The 18,205-nt window shown below is 35.4% G+C and overlaps 1 protein-coding gene across 5 annotated transcripts in view; it reads left to right on the forward strand.

Moving 5' to 3' along the window:
• Positions 1 to 18,205, forward strand: part of TRPC4 (transient receptor potential cation channel subfamily C member 4) — a 196,457-nt gene that overhangs the window by 78,154 nt on the left and 100,098 nt on the right. For 4 of the 5 annotated variants that reach the window (XM_019447702.2, XM_019447701.2, XM_019447699.2 and 1 more), the window contains one exon: positions 10,453 to 10,971. In XM_019447702.2, the coding sequence (XP_019303247.1) occupies positions 10,453 to 10,971 (519 nt within the window). Of the gene's footprint in view, positions 1 to 10,452; positions 10,972 to 18,205 lie in introns of those variants that run through there. The other variant, XM_053900076.1, reaches the window with a different exon arrangement.

Here is an 18,205-nt window from a genome sequence, read left to right on the forward strand (position 1 = left end):
CAACCCAGGAGCCCCTTGCAGATTTTAATAAGAAAAGATAAGAAGTTTGATATTAGTTGAATCTCCATTGTCACCTACTCATTTTTATAGACCCATCATTTTACATTCTTTCTCTTAAAAAAAAAACAACTTGGAAGTCTGAGATATCAGCAGGATGTGTCTAATTGTATGTCATTGTTTTCATTGTTTCAACCAAAGACCTGATGAGCCCTCTCAGTGTCCAGACTCAACATTTCCTTAGAATAGGAAAATTTCCCTTGATATTTGTGCTCATTTTTTTGTCATTTTTTCCTCTGTTCCCTCTTTTCCCCTTAAATAGCATTTACTTACATGTTAAGTCTTCTGGATTTCTTCTCAAATCACCAGGATTTTCCTTCATGAAGTAAACATCTTTGTGTGTATGTATGTGTGCGCACATGCATGTGTGTGTGTCGTGACCTATTTGTTCCACTTGACATTATAGGACATTTGTAACCATATAACATTCTATCTTGAAATTAAGATGAAAAGTGTAACTTTTTTATTTCAAAAATAATGCTTTCTTTCTTTTCTTTCCAAAAAGTCCTTCAAATTCTCTAATTACCTTTCCTTAAAAACAACTCTCTGGTTAGTGCTTTCCAGTTAAAATTCTCATTTGAGCTTTCCAATTCTAATTAAGTCAGACTTGAAGAGCTTCTTAACTTAAAGATGCAATAGATAAAACTCAAGGATATCTGTGAACGAGGAGAGAAAAAAATACATCTTTATTTTTACTAACTTCTAAGTAGAATATATAATTTCCTTCGATTATGAACATAGGCCAAAAAGTTAGTTTTGCTAGAAATTATTGTGTCTTTGTTAATAGTAGAAATCATAGATATTTTCCTCTCATATTACCATTTTAACATATACTTGATATATTTACATGCTGATCATTATTTCAAAATTAGTCTAATTACCTGCCAATAGGTCTTTGTATATAGCGCATTAATAGAAAAGAATATGTGTTATTACATCACATATTAGTCTTTAAATAGGTTTTAAATATATTTAAATACTTTTTACTGTATAATATTATGCATTTATGTTTAGAAGTATTCTTTCTGAATAAGCATCCACAGGATGCTCCATATTTTAAAAGGACTCTGTGGTACACGAAAATTTAAGAAACTTTGATTTAGAACCATATGTATATAATAGTGCCTGATTCCTTTTAAGCTGTTTTTTTATAAATATTTTCTGGATTAAGGTTTCTTTAGATGTCAGATCAAACTATTAATGTCTTTAAGTTTTCAGCTGCTCAGAAGTAGTGGAAACACAAGAATCTTTGCTCTTATCGATCAGCTGTGAACATACCAATAAATCATTATCTGGTCCTGTGCTGAGACCAGGAGCGAAGGGAGTTATTTTTTCTGCACAGAATTTTGAATTCTGTTTAGTCTTTCCAGGCAGCAATATGGGCCTAAAATAAAGTTGACTTTGTTTAGATAAGATCGTAACCTAACCATTCATTTGTTCATCCAACCATCTCTTCATTCATTCATTTATTCATTTGACAACTACTTAGTGTGTATGTGTGTGTATGTGTGTGTGAAAATTTCAAATTCTAAATAATTGACATTTAATGAATCTTTAAACATAACTCTAAGTTAAAACTCCCTTATGTTGATTTGAGTTAGACTGAGCATATGAAAAAGATAAATTTAATATTCATAATCTTGAGTTTTAAAAAATGTAGGTTTTGACACTTTAGATAAAAAATATTGATTCCAAAGGAAGATGAAACTAAGGAATTCAACAAGTTTTTATTGAAGCGCTTTTAAAAAGGCCTCATACATTTTCTATTAAAGTGCCATCAACTGGAATTTTTAAAAATTGACTGAATCATAGAAATTTCATGTTACAGGGGATATTCTTTTTCATATAGCAGAGATATTAAGAAACATTCACAAGATAATTAAGTAAGCATATATCCAATTTAGAACGTGGATATATTTAGTCTTAGTAATTTAGGATACACCAAATAATATTATATAAGTAAATTTCTTTTACTCAATTTATGCAACCCCCTTTAATAATGCTTAATTTAAGGGAATAAATACTCTTAAATTGGAATGGATGTTACTCTAGGATAAATTTCCCTCCTAGAAATGTATATGTCAGTATTAATAGTTCAAAAGTATCTATTTTAGTGACAAAGAGACATATCTATATTTGGGTAGAATATCACACTCTAGATTTTAAACTATATGCCTTGGACTGGTGCTGAATCACTTCAAGGTGAAGAATTTGGATAAATTTGAGAAAAGCAATCCATTTATGAGTTAATAGGTTCCTTATGTTATTTGTCACTTTTAATGTTATGTGCCATAAATGATTCGGTAAATAATGTAACTAATGGTATGGTAAGGATGACCAAAAAGCATTGAACAAATATTCATCCATAAAGCTTAAACAGAAGAAAGGCCAGAGCAATCTTACAGTTAGGCAATATAAAAAAAAAACATTTACTTGGTTTCAGGGGCCTCTTTTAATTGCCTGTTCTACTTATAGTTGTAGATTACTGGGTCAAATATGTCATTAAGTCACTTGAATTTATATTTGAAAAAATGGTGGGTGCCTGGGTGGCTCAGTTGTTTAAGTGTCCAACAGTCATGATCTCGCGGTTCATTGAGTTTGAGACCCTCACCGGGCTGTCTGCTGTCAGCACAGAGCCTCCTTCAGTTCCTCTGTACCCCTTTCTCTACTCCTCCCCTGCTCATTCATTCTCTCTCTCTCTCTCTCTCTCTCTCTCTCTCTCTCTCTCTCAAAAACAAACATTTGAAAAACTTTGATTTTTCTGTTATGTATTGTTTGTTTATTAGTGATCTGAGTATAAGTTTTTATGCATATGTTTGCTTTTTTTATATACATATGCATATATGAAACGCTTTTATGTCTATAGATTTTACTTCAGCCAAAGTAAGTCAAGCATAGTGTGATTTTTCATCTACAGTATTATGCTCATGATATGCACATCTGTCCTTAACTATGCCAAACGGAAAAGTAAAAAAAAAATTTTTTAACTATGTTTCTATCAAAATCATTTTTAAGTAGTAGCTACCGAGCACCTACAGTGACCTATTTATTTATTTTAATGTTGGGAAGTACACTCTTCACTTGCAACATTAGAACCCCAAGAGGGAAGAGGAAGAGTTGCATCTTGAAGATAATGAATAAAGCAAAGGAGAGAGGTCGGAACCACATAGATTGGTTTGAAAATGAAGCATGGAAAAGAGGGAGCCAGCCCATTTTCTGGATTTTCTAAGGGTTTCTGAGATCCAATGCCTTATATTTTAGACTTTTTAAAATTTCTGAGTATTTAATACATAGCAAAGTTGAACCAACTGATAAATGTCCAAGCTGCAAGAGCAAAACACTGAAGGGCCTCTTTTACCTTTCATTGTTTCTCACCTTCTGCGGTCGGTTCCTTTGCCATCTGCACTTGATTCATTTGCTCAATGGAAAGCTCAGACATCTGATTCTATGACATCACCCTTTGCAAACAGTATCATGGCATAGAGCACATACTATCTGTCAAGCATTTTGCTAAGTTAGAAAAAAAGAATAGTAGCCCAAATATTCTAACATTTCTAAAAGAACTACTTATTCTACAGTTTTCAGCTCCCAGTGTATTTGCTACTTGTTAAGGAATGTAAAATGTTGCAGAACACTAAATTCTTGTTAATACTGAATGAAAGTTACCAAATAATTCTTATGTTTATAGCATATTTTCACAGTTAATAGTTTATTCTAACTCTACCGGTCCATTATAGAGACTGTAAGACAGAAACACTACCGTGAGACTTTGGCAAATACTTGGAAAATTTTCAGAATAGGGGCACCTGTTGGCTCAATCGGTTAAGCGACCGACTTCAGCTCAGGTCATGAGATCAGGTCATGATCTCATGGTTCGTGAGTTCGAGCCCCGCATCGGGCTCCGTGCTGACAGCTCAGAGCCTGGAGCCTGCTTTGGATTCTGTGTCTCCCTCTCTCTCTGCCCCTCCCCCACTCATGCTCTGTCTCTCTCTCTCTGTGTCAAAAATAAAAACATTTTTAAAAAGTTTAAAAAAAAGAAAATTTTCAGAACAATGAAAACTTGTGAGTATCTGAAGTGATGTTGCGAACCTTGTTTCTTATTATTCTGAGTATTCCACATGTTAGCTATTATGGTGGTGGATTTATAAGGAATTAGTAAACATTTTTCAGTTTGTTGAGAGACATGGCAATGTGGCAAGTATGACAGTCATCTTTTTGAGGGTGTGGACTGTTTCAGCTTCGTTTTCCTAATTTCTCAGAGCCTGATACAGCGCCAGACAACACAGTCAATAAATATTTGTTGATTGATGTATGAGTGAATTATTGAATCCCAGTAGTTATAAGCCATGGTGACATTTTAAGAAAGGGAATTGTCCGTGAGATTAATATTTTGGAAAATGTATCTTTGCCATAGTGGAGGGGAAGACTTGAAGGTCATCAAAACCTGTATTTTCTTGTTATTTAGTATAGTTTGTATTTTATATTAATACCTTTTATAAAACCTTTGTGTCCCTCTTTTGCTTCACTAAGGCTTCTGGTCTATTAGCTGGTTAAGCATAAACCCTTTTGCTCCATACCTTCCTTTCTCTCCATCAGTCTCTCTCAGTTTTTTTCCTTTTAAGAACATTTAAAAATGTACATTTTCCTAACTTTGTATTGATCTTTGATGAACTGTTACATACATTTAATGCCCACCGTTCATCCTTTTCTATGTACCCCATCATCTCATCCCATAGTAGATTCCTCAGGAAGGACACTGTGAGCATAGCATTTCCTAAATTCTTGCATTTGTATAGCTGTCTTTTCCAAAAGAACTCAGATGAACTGAATAACTTCCCACGAAAATACAGTTTATACAAACTGACCCCATTATTGATAGAAAAGCCAAGCTAATTGGTATGCAATAAATAGGAAACGTTATCGAATAACTATCCCATAAAAGAAGAGCATTCTTGATGGGTTTCACAGGACAGTTTTGAACGTTCAAATATCAGATGATTTCAGTGCTACTTATTTTTCCCGCACGGTGTGGAAAACGGATCAATCACATTTTGGATTCTTCAAGAAGCAGATAAAATTAGATGATTGCAAAAGATTTATTGGAAAATGACATTCTGAAAGTAAAAGGGAAGGAAGCAGGATTGAGAAAGGGAAGCTATTAGACCATGATGCAGAACTGACAAAAATCCCTGCCAGTGTAAAGGGGAGCTCAGAGGAAACTTATCTACTCGAGGTCTCCCAGGTTGTGTGGAAAGAGCTCGGCTCTTGTCTAGCTTACTTGTGCAGTCATTGTCCTGGGCTCCAAAACTGAGGAGGACCTGAAGGGGTGGAGAGCTGGGGCCTGTTAATGGACCACACTTTTTACGGGCAGGCAGTAAATCCTCTCGAAGAAAGATCTGAGTGGCACATCTCCCTGTCTCCCAAAGGAAGAGAGAACTCATATGCTTTTTTATGAAGCAAGCACAGTATTCAAACAGAAATTTGTTGAAGACAGCATAGTAAAGATTATAAATCAATCTCACTTCTGAACATGGATGCAAAAAATGTAAATAAAAATTTTAGTCTTACTAAAAATATTACACATTTGACCAAATGGGATTTATTTCAGGAAAGCAGAATGTTTCAATGTAAAGAAATTCATTCATTTAATTTACCATATTTTTAGGAGTAAGGGGAACAATTATATAATCATCTCCATAGAGGTGGAAAAGGCCTTAGGCAAATTCAACACCCATCCTTGATAATAAATAATAAATAAAAGAATTCAAAATGATTTCTTGACATAAGGAGTGGCATAAACAAATAGGGAGATATATAGACTTATAGGTGGATAATTGGCAATACCCGGTATAATTTGTGATAGGAAAATTGCTATAACTGCTTAAGAAAACTATTTGACCCAGAAATTACATTCCTAGATATGTATTAGCAGACACGGACAAAAAATGTGCATAGGAGCAATATTCTTGGCCACAAATAGAAACTGGAAATCACACAAATGTTATCAAGAAGAGAATGTTAAATAAATTGTCCTATCTTCATAAATGAAAACATTACGCAGACTTGAAATTACAAAAATGATTACTAACAATATTGATGTATTTCAAAGAGCTGATGTTGCACAAAGAAAGCTAGATGTAAACAGTACATACTTTATGATTCATTTATATAAAGTGAAAAGTATGTACAAGTAATCTATAGTGATAGCAGTTAGATTTGTGATCACAAAATGTAATGGGGGCACCTGGGTGGCTCAGTCAGATAAGCATCTGACTCTTGGTTTCAGCTCAGGTCATAATCTCGCCGTTGGTCTCATGGTTTGTGGGTTCAGGCTCCACGTCAGGCTCTGCTCTGGCAGTGGGGAGCCTGCTTGGGATTGGGATCCTCTTTCTCTGCCCCTCCCCCACTTGCACTTTGTCTCTCAAAATAAATACATAAATAAATATATATATATATATACATATATATATATATATACATATATATATATATATATATATATATATATATATATATATATATAAAATGACTAGGAGGTGACAAGAGGAAGATTCATGAAGTGCAGTCACTTCTGGATTTTTATCTGTGTTGTGTTACACAGGTGCATACACATTTCAAAAATATATCAAGCATCACATTAACATTTGTGCATTTTAATAAATGTATCTTATACCTCAATAAGTTCAAAATTAATAATTATTGCAATGCATCACACCATGTTAAAAAATAATGGAAGAATCCATGGGTCCATAGTGATACGCAATAATAAAAAGGAAGAGGGGAATATTTTTACATACAGAGGAATACGACTTAGTAAATGTAGAAGTGATGATAGGGTAAGAAAACTCCCAATTTTCAAACACCATGGAATCATTGAAGCAGGCATGTAATTACTACTCAAGTAACAGGCAGTTTTTTAACAGTGTTTTTGTTTTATTACTACTTTCCTTAATGAATAAGAGAAGCCCAGAGCCTTTCCTTTGGGACATGTATAAACACTGATGTGTGCCTGCCTGGCCAGCTGGTCAGAGGCCCCACACACTCCTACAGTGGGGACATTTAAGATCAAACTGTCCCCGATGTCTAGTGTTCTCTGACCAGCTGGGCATCAAGCAATTAATGGTAAAGACAGCATATAATTTATTGTTGAATTTAGAATATATTTTAGAGTAAGAGGAAACTCTAAGACAATTAAAATGACATAATTAAAAAAAGTTATTTATGGACCAATAAATTATTATTATATTTGTGGTCTTATAAAACAGTTTCACTCAAAAATTATTGTTAAAGATGAATACGGACAAAATTAAAGATGTCTGTATATTTACGAAACTAAAATTTCACAATGATTTACTGAATATTAAAACTCATCAACAGAATATTTATTCTTGGTATATTTTCACATATTTTATCAGTTATTTTACTGTATCTCTAATATTAAGACATTTCTTGTAAAATATGAACGCCTTTGGGGTGCCTGGTCACTCAGTCAGTTAAGTGTCCAACTCTTGGTTTTGGCTCAGGTCATGATCTCATGGTGATGGACTCAAGCCCTACATTGGGCTCCGCCCATGCTGACAGCACGGAGCCTGCCTGGGAGTCTCTCTCTCTCTCCCCCTCTCTTTCTGCCCCTCACCCACTTGTGCACATTCTCTCTCTCTCTCTAAAAATAAATAAACTGTGAAATATGAATACTTTTTAGTATGGTCATATATTTTTTCACAAAATTTCTTGAAATATTTTTCTTTTTTTTTTTTTTTTTTTTTTTTTAATTTTTTTTTCAACGTTTTTTATTTATTTTTGGGACAGAGAGAGACAGAGCATGAACGGGGGAGGGGCAGAGAGAGAGGGAGACACAGAATCGGAAACAGGCTCCAGGCTCCGAGCCATCAGCCCAGAGCCTGACGCGGGGCTCGAACTCACAGACCGCGAGATCGTGACCTGGCTGAAGTCGGACGCTTAACCGACTGCGCCACCCAGGCGCCCCTCTTGAAATATTTTTCAAAGTTGAATTTTATGGTTAATAAATTAAAATCGTTGACAGCTTTTGAAACCTAGAGAAATCTAGAATGAAATTACATTGAATTCAGAACCCACTTCAAGTTGCATCTATCACTTAAATATACATTTAAGGGGCTCCTGGGTGGCTCAGTCGGTTAAGCGTCCGACTTAGGCTCAGGTCATTATCTCACTGTTCATGAGTTTGAGCTCCACATTGATCTCTGTGCTGACAGCTCAGAGCCTGGAGCCTGCTTCAGATTCTGTGTCTCCCTCTCTCTGCCCCCTCCTCTGCTTGTGCCCTGTGTCTCTCTCTCTCAAAAATAAATATTTTTTTAAAAACTATAAAAAATATTCATTTAATATAGGAACCTATTTACTTACATTGTTTTGTTTTCCCTTGTGTCTGCCTTAGAAAAAACTTAAAGTTTTGGTTAGTAAAAGATCACTTCTTGTTCAGTTCTGAGTAATGACATTTTTCTCTTTGTAATAAATATATAGTTAAATTTTTAATTAACTTCATATTTAAGGTGAAAACTGTTCACTTAAAAAGTAATGAAGTATGTATTGACCCCACTTTAATATATAATTCTATCTCAACAGTATTGTTCCTTTGTATTTATAATCACATTTTAAAACTAGTATGTACTATATTTATCAACTGATTGCATACATTTTAAATAACCTTTTAAATAGACAACTACATCTCGTTAATTTTTATATGGTGTTTCTTATAAAACAAATAGATATTCTAAAGTTTGTTTAATGTTTATTTATTTTTGAGAGAGAGATAGAGCATGAGCAGTGGAGGGGCAGAGAGAGAGGGAGACACAGAGTGTGAAGCCGGCTCCAGGCTCCCAGCTGTCAGCACAGATCAGCACAGAGCCCCACGTGGGGCTCAAACTCATGAACGGTGAGATCATGACCTGAGCTGAAGTCAGATGCTTAACTGACTGAGCCACTCAGGCGCCCCAAAATAAATAGATATTCTAAATGGTCAGATAAATTAGAAGCATACGGGTTTAATTATTCTCATATAAAGAGTATACTTCTGTTTAAAAGTAGTATAATTAAAGTTTCACATGAGTTTTGTTTTTCTCCCCACAGTTGTTTTGCTTTTGATCCTTCTATGGTTTCCTTCATATTTTACAGCATATTTTAGTCATCGTTTTTTCTGCCATGCCTGTTTAACTTATCCTTATATAGCATTTATTTTCATAGATGCTTCCATCACTCTGTGCCCAGAGGAAGAAATGTTAAACCAAAAATTGGAAGGCGGTGTGGTGTAGGGTAATACATAGAGGGTGAGATGTCAGACAGGTGGACCTGGGATCATATATTAGGTCTTCCTCACTGAGGAATCACATCTATAACATGTGAATGATAAATAGTGAGGGTTAATGTACCTAACGGATGTTGACTAAATCGTGCCTATTCTATTATTTTTGTCACTACCATTCCTAGAGTAAAACCCAAAGGAAATTGCACGTAAACACACTGGTGACCTGATTCATTGGGAACCATTTGCTTCTGGTAAAATGGTCATGTTTGCAATGGAGCACCTGTTGCCATCTGGAAAATATACTATAGAGCGATAGATAAAAACAGAAAGCCTGAGGCTAGCCTTCTTAAGTTCTACTGCCACCTATAATCAGAGGCTTGATTTTACGAATTCAGTAGAGAAACAAACAAATATACAAAGAAAAAAAATACTGAAGAACTAAAAGACTTCTGTTGCACAAGAAAAGCTTGGGTTTAAAACAAATCATTATTTTTCAGTGTATTTCTTCATTATTTAGGGAGTCCATACCTCCAGGAAAGGAAAGCAAAGATTGCCAGTCAGGAAATAACTTGGAAGCAAGAAAGTCTTTCATCAAGTAAAGAGTTCCCATAACCCTCTTATTTTAAGATTTCATAAAATGTCATAATTCAGATTAAACAAATATGATAAGAATAATGTGTCATTAGGGGCGCCTGGGTGGCTCAGTCGTTTGAGTGTCCAACTTCGGCTCAGGTCATGATCTCACAGCTCGTGAGTTCGAGCCCCGTGTCAGGCTCTGTGCTGACAGCTTAGAGCCTGGAGCCTGCTGCAGATTCTGTGTCTCCCTCTCTCTCTGCCCCCAACCGACTCTCATTCTGTCTGGATCTCTCTCAAAACTAAATAAACGTTAAAAAAAAATTTAAAAAAAAAGAATAATGTGTCGTTATATTGAAAAGTTTTTCTAATTTTCTCTTGTCTTCTGGCAGAAAAAAAAAATACATCTCTCTCCTGCAAAAAAAAAGCCTGGCAAAAGATTTATGAACTTTGTTTAGCGTTGCTATAGCATGCTGTTTGAAATTCACAGGCTTGAACAAATGAATAAATATTCATCACCTCTGCTTTCTTCTTTTTTCTAGGTGCCTCCCATACTCCTCGATAAGCAGTTCTCTGAATTCACTCCAGACATTACACCAATCATTTTGGCAGCCCATACAAATAATTATGAGATAATAAAGCTTTTGGTTCAGAAAGGAGTTTCGGTGCCCAGACCCCACGAGGTCCGCTGTAACTGCGTCGAATGCGTCTCCAGTTCAGATGTGGATAGCCTCCGCCATTCACGCTCAAGACTCAACATCTACAAGGCCTTGGCCAGCCCCTCTCTCATCGCACTGTCAAGTGAAGACCCTTTCCTCACAGCCTTTCAGTTAAGTTGGGAGCTTCAGGAACTGAGTAAGGTGGAGAACGAATTCAAGTCGGAGTATGAAGAGCTGTCCCGACAGTGCAAACAGTTTGCTAAGGACCTATTGGATCAGACAAGGAGCTCCAGAGAACTGGAAATCATTCTTAATTACAGAGATGACAGTAGTCTCATAGAAGAACAAAGCGGAAATGATCTCGCAAGACTAAAATTGGCTATAAAGTACCGGCAAAAAGAGGTGAGTGTTGGCCAGACTTTTTAATCAAAACGCCATAGGACGTAATTACGGTGAAGTAAACAGGTACTCTAAGTTTGGGATTTCGAGCACTTTCTACTTAACTGTAAGTGGATGATATTTGTTGTTCACCAGATTAATAATTATGAAACACATGGAAGAATGGCAAGAAATGGCTTAATAACTGGTGATGGTATTTGTCCTATGTGTTAAAATGTACACATTTACTGTGGTATAATGGACAAACTAATGAATTTTATACTCCTCTCACTAAAAGTTCTGGTTCTGCCATTTATAAGTCTTGTTACTTTAGAGGGCCTTGTTATTTTTCAGATCTCTTTGAGATGGGATTTTCTCATCTGCTTAATGGACTTAACATTTATAATATTTAATTATCTATATTTATATATATCAAATATTTTCCTCAAAGATTTGTAGGAAGTATAAAACGTGGGGATGGGTGTGAAGGCTCTTAGTAAGTTATAAGTATTTAGCAAATTATAAGTACATTATTTATATTAATAAAATACATTATTAGAAGTTATTAACAAAAGAAAAGCCCTTAGTTCAACAGCAGATGAAAGTACTAAGACTTCTCTTACATCTGGCTTATTTCCTTTATTTGTCAGGAATAAGAGGTTAAAGAAGTTAACAGCAGAAGAGTTATAAATTTCTCATGAAATTTCCATGGAGTGAATATTAAGTAAAGAAACCCCAGATCTATTCTATTCATCGCGCGGCATTATTGTTTTTGTTTCTATCACTGAGTTAAATGAGTTCTCAAAAAAAACTATTTACTTCTACCTTCAGAAAATGTTGGTTCTCTGTTCATGCTTGAATTATAGTAATTATCTATTCTAGAAAAATAGTTGGAGAAAACTATATAACACAAGATGAAAAAGAAAAAGAGTCTTCTGAATAAAAAATGTATTCAATTTCTTTTGAAGTTAGCCCTGATTATCTCACATTAGCCTTGGCTGCTTTATCTACTGCTACTTGCTAAATATTTAAGGTTCAAGATACCTGAATTTGCTTCCTTGAGTTTTTCCTGTAGTTCTTTGGCCTGTTGTCATGGGAGCCAGAAACTAATTAAAATGATTTTTTCCCCTATCAAGGAAGGAAGTAGCTTCTTTTGTGTGCAGTCCCTCTGATTCCAAAATCACGCTAGTTTGAGACATGCCAACAGTATCAGCTAATTTTTTTTTTTTCGGTTCTTGTGTTTAGGACTCAGGGACTTGGTATCTTAAAGGAAATAGAATAGATTTAATACACAACTATAAGAAACTGATGAAACACTTCCCCTGATTAAAGATTTTGAGGTACTAAATACGATACCTAAAAGTAACAACATGTATTAGAACTCATGGTGAGGGGAATGAAATTCCCAGGATGTGAAATCCATGAAATGAAAGAAAACACAGTAGCAGCAGCTGGCTGCTTGTTTTTGTTTCTACCCAAAACCTGTTGTGTTTTTGTTCCCTCTGCAGTTAGTGAACCAACTTACCTCTGTTTTATGCCTTCACTGATTTGGTCCCGATATCATAACTGATTTAACTTTGTCTTTAGCCACAATGATCTTTGTGAAAGCACTGGAACAAAATACTCATAGAGTCTTTTACCAGACCCTCATAATTAAATACTACATGACATTTCATCAAATGAAGCTAAGCTGCCCAATTCTTGTCAAAAGGCTGTCCAAGACAAAAAATTTTAATCTGAATTTCTAACATATTAACATCTGAGTATATTTTTACTCACAAATCATTTTTATGCATTCTATTCATTCATTCATTCATTCATTCATTCATTCATTCGGTCATTAACCCTTCGAACATATTTTTTAACGTTTCTTTATTTTGAGAGAGAGAAAGAGCATTCACATGCATATGCATGAGCCAGGGAGGGGCAGAGAGAGAGGGAGAGAGAGAATCCCAAGCAGGCTTTATGCTGTAAGCACAGAGCCTGAAGCAGGGCCAATATCATGAACCAGATCATGACCTGTGACCTTAGCCAAAATTAAGAGTTGGACGCTTAATGGACTGGGACGCCCAGGTGCCCCTGGATTTTTATAGAACACATGGCAGGCAATGCTCAGGGCACTTGGGACTCCATTGTGGTGTGGTTGTGCCCTAGAGCTTATAGCCTATTACAGGGAGACAATAAAATGTTCAATATATACTGTTCTCAGTTTTGTTTCTGCACCACTAAAAATGTTCATTCCTAGTAAACATGTTTGTTGTTTTTTTGCCTAGGCTCTTTTGTATATTTCAGAAATATACAACGCATGCTTAACTTCAAAGCCTATTAAACAAAAAGTGACAAATTAAGTCCTTAGAGATGTCAGAAGCAAAGCTATAGAAAGAGTCTGATCATTTCTTAAGACTTCTTTCAAGATGTTTATACCTTTTGCTAATATGAAGTTGTGGAATTGGAGGCTGATCAACCCTAATGATACAACAGGATGAAGGGCGGCTAAAAACTCATAACATGTAACAAGAAAATAAGAATTAGTAATATCTTTTAAAAGATACATTTTTAAAAGACCGCATTTGCATTTTCTCTTTTCCTCTTTCCAAATTACAATGGAGAAAAAAAATTAAAACAAAATTCTTACAGAGTTGTTCTAGACTATCTTTCATTCAGTTTCAAAGAGCACATTTCCCTTGGGTTGAACAGTTTTTCCAAAGCCAAGTAACACTGGATGACTAATAGCATTATAAAATCAAGAATAAGGTTTTACTTTCATATAAACTCTGAAATCATAGGTTGTATTTTATGAAACATATTCCTTAATTATTCATAAATCATTGACTTCAGAAGATTTGATGTAAGGTGTTCTATTAAGATCGTGTATCTTAAATGAAACTGTGCTTTGGCATAAGTGTCTTGCCTTGTGTCTTTTCACCACAAGTTTTCCTAGTTTTAGTCTAAAGACTTTCGAGGTTTGTTTTTGGTCTGTCTCTTACTATTTTGGAATGCCTTCTTATTGATCTTCACATGGCTAAGTTCTACTCACTTTTTCAAGCTCATCTCAGGTCCTCCCTCCCACAGGGAGATTCCTTGAAGCAATCCCCCTCCATAGAATCTCTTGGATAAATGCCCTCATTCCACACATTCTATTTTGCATTGCATTGTTACATTTCTCTCTTCTCCTCCAGGTGTGAGTGCCAGGAACACATTTATCTTATTTACCAGTCATACTTCAGTACTGACAGATAGAAGGTGTTCAAAATGAATGCACCTGAATGAAGTTTCAGAATCTCTTAATTCTGGAAGGTTCCCTGCATATTTCTTTGTCTGACTAAATTGCATTGTTACCTAATTACCTAATAACAGCCTTCTTATGAATTCAAATACTGAAACAATTCATGTTGCTGGGACTTGATTGCAGACTTGTTCTGGTATTTCTGTAATATCATCCAAAAAGAAAGGCCTGCGTTAATTGCATATCATGGATATTTTTATAGGCATAGAGAGGATTTTATTGTTTCTATGAATACTGGAGTAATGATGCTGTAATTGTATTGACCATATACTATTAGAATTAACATAATCTAGTGGCCAGCAATTCAAAATCAATATATGTTAACTGGGTTAAGTTGTGTCGGCCAAGAAAAGAGGCAGAACTGAAATAAAAGGATTGATTTGAGGTCTCAGAATTGCAATCTGGGAAGCACAGATTTGAGTAACAACCCAAATTGCATTCTAGGGAACCAGGGAACAAAAGTCAATGGTTTTTAAAGACAGAAAGGAATGCTTGGATAAGTTGTTTGATAGGTGCTGATGGCAGAGAACTAATCTTGACTAAACATAATTGGTTGCTATGGCCATCACTAAGCAAAAGTCCATTATGATAGCAAGTTGCAGATTTCCCCTGCAGAGTCCTTGGAATATTTGTGCTTTGGCCCAGTTCAAAAGTTAACAGTTCTACCCTCGTGAGTACGTGCATAAAGCCTACATCTTTAATGGCCTCCCAGGTCCCTTTTAAAACCTCTTGACCTAAGTGACTCCATTTCATTTCACCTTTTACAGTTGTTAACATGGTTTATTACACTGAAACCTCCAAAACAAACCTATAAAGTATGATTTTTTTTTTTCCTGTGAGGAATTTGAGTGCTGAATGATGTGCATTGTTAACACTGTTAAATGTTGGGGTCTGGGTGCAAATCCAGGTCTTAACTATGCAAGCCACTCTAACCATCACACACCATTGCCTTCACCTAGACGTCATCCCCATGAACATGGGGTAAATCTGATCAAAGTGGAGGTCCTAGCCTAGTTCAGTTGAGCACATGAGTTTATTTCATGACTCAGCTTCTTCATAATTTAGCCATGCATTTCAACCTTAAGATTTTTTTTTTATTTTTGCATTGTGATAAAGCACTTGATTTCTTCAAAGAGGGAAGAACTCCTTTTCCTATCTTCCTTAACCCACTTTTTTTTTTCCTTCAAAAAATAATCTCTTTAGTCTCACTCTGAGGAAAAAGCAGGGAAAGTCCCCTTCACTGGGACTAGAAGCCAGAACCCCATTCCAGTGTTACTTATCAAAATGAATAGTGTCAAAGGAAGCTGGAAAAAAAACAGAGCCAAGCATCCACCTCCTTGGAACAGATTCTCTTCCTGTGTATTAGATAAAGGCGAGCATGATTGAAGACATGTCTTCAACAAGGAACTAGTCTCTTGGTTCCTGGTATAATTTTTGCAGATAGAGAATTTATGGCAGTTAAAATCACTTATATGTTGTCATTGTTCTTTCTAATATTTGTAAGGTGAGTGCATGTGTGTGGAGAGCTTGTTGCATTCCTTACATATTTTCACAGCAAAGACCTTACCTAGTTTCAGTTGCACATGATTGAACACATTGTGAAGTAACTAGTCCAAATTAAAGAAGCCTAGATGATGAATAATAATAGAAAGCAGTGAAATACATTATTTTGTGTGAAAGCATTACAACTCAATCTTTTTATCACTCTCTCAAATTAAAGTGAAAAAAATAATCTGTACATAGGCAACAGCATATTTTTTTCAACTTAATTTTCCCTTTTGTGAAAGTATGAAACAGCTTTGCAACATTAACTTTAAAGTTTGGTACTAATCTGGGTTCTGTCTTATAAATTAATATAGTTGCTAAAGAGTCAGGAGAAAAATCAACACTTCAACAGTCTTTCTTATCTTTTGTTTATCTTGTCATGGAGCAATGAGAGAAATGTGAAGAGATTCATGTCAATCAGATGCCATCCATAGCATGGTGAACTCAGTTGATTCCAAATATTCCAGAATCAAAGGTCTTTAAAGCCCTCAAGATTTAGGATTTTATGTTTCTTGATTTATTCAAAACTGCTTGATGTGGAATCGAGAACCAAACCTACTGAAAGAAAGGAGACCTATGGGGTAGGTTTGGGGACAGGGGAACCACAGAGGATACAGCCCTAACACAACCAGGGGATCCCCTGGGTGGGGGACAAAGGAATGTGAAGGGGAGGGCATCAAAAGAGGATTGGGCATATAAGAGACTCTTAAATACAGAGAGCAAATTGAGGGTTGATGAGGGTGAGGGAACAAGGGTGGGGACGGGGAAAATGGGTGATTGTTATTGAGGAGGGCACTTGTTGGGATGAGCACTGGGATTTGTATGTAAGTGATGAATCACTGGAATCTACTCCCAAAGCCAGGAACACACTGCATACACTGTATGTTAGCCAACTTGACAATAAATTATACATATATATACACACACACATATATATACATATATATATGTATATGTATATGTATATATATATGTATATATGTATATATATGTATATGTATGTATATATGTATGTATGTATGTATATGTATATATGTATATATATGTATATGTATATATATGTATATACACACACACATATATATATATCTAAAAGAAGAGATTCATGCAAAAAACAAAAACAAAAATAAAAGAAGGTTGGTCAATGGGAGGAGCAGTTAAATAATAAATGGAGCAGAAACAAAGGAAATTTGTATTCTTTTAAAAAAAATTTTTTTAATGTTTATTTATTTTTGAGAGACAGAGAGACAGAGTGTGAGCGGGGGAGGGACAGAGAGAGAGAGAAAGACAGAATCCGAAGCAGGCTCCAGGCTCCGAGCTGTCAGCACAGAGCTCAACGCGGGGCTCAAACTCACAAGCCGCGAGATCATGACCTGAGCCAAAACGGACACCCAACCGACTGAGCCACCCAGGCACCCCAGAAAATTTGTATTCTTAAAACTACCTACAACCAGACTTAACTGTATATCATAAGTTTTGTTTTGTTATTCTATAAACTCTTTAATGGTAAGTTTATACTGCCAAAAATTTTTTAATTCAAATTTTATTTGAAAAGGAGCAATAAATGTTTAAATTTGGACTAGCTACTGTATGGATTTCATATTAAAAATGAATAAAACATACTACCCATGCTCTCTATCTACCTGAAATCTACATGAGAAACTCCCTCTGGAGATCCGTAGTCAGATGCCAGTAGTAGTTAAGGAAAAATAGCACTCTAAGTATGTACTTTTTATTTGGAAACTGCCAATCCTCAAGGGTACATCGCTGCCCATCTCCGACAAGAAAATCACAGAGAAATCAATGACAATGTTGCTCCCTGGCTTTTGTATCAAAACCTTGGGATGGCGCTGGCCAACAATGGCTGTCTCCTCTTGATACAGCAGATTTAGATGGCTGGTTTGCAGCCATGCAAAGCTTTGCTTTTGCTACAAAGTAGGCAGAGGAGCTGATCAATTATTATTATTATTATTATTATTATTAACAATTGGTTGTTTTTTAATCTTGTGTTTTCCTCCTTTTTCACTCTTGTTCAAGTTTATGGTGTCTAAAATATAGCTTTCATAACTTCCTTGTGCCTGGTAAATTCCACATCAAAGTATGAATGACTTGGAGGGTAAAACACCTCATCCTATAGAGACACTGTCTCATGGACATCAAATAACTACTGTGGGAGAATGGCAAAGAGAGTAGTGGTAGGGAGAAAAATGAGAAGGTATTGCATATGATGCTTTCCTCATAACTGACATTTCCCTACTGAAATAACTTTGAGACTCATTTGTATAAGTAAATTTGAAAATACCTTTGCCACTGTTTGGTTTACTTATTTAACATATACTGATTTATTTGAATTCAATTTGATTTTATTTACCATGTTCCTCTCCTTTTTCTCTCTTCTCTGTTTTTGAACTGTTCTGAAAACATTTA

This window comes from Panthera pardus, unplaced genomic scaffold, assembly GCF_024362965.1.
Source record: "Panthera pardus isolate Hobbes unplaced genomic scaffold, ASM2436296v1 HiC_scaffold_1, whole genome shotgun sequence".
Lineage (NCBI taxonomy): Eukaryota > Metazoa > Chordata > Mammalia > Carnivora > Felidae > Panthera > Panthera pardus.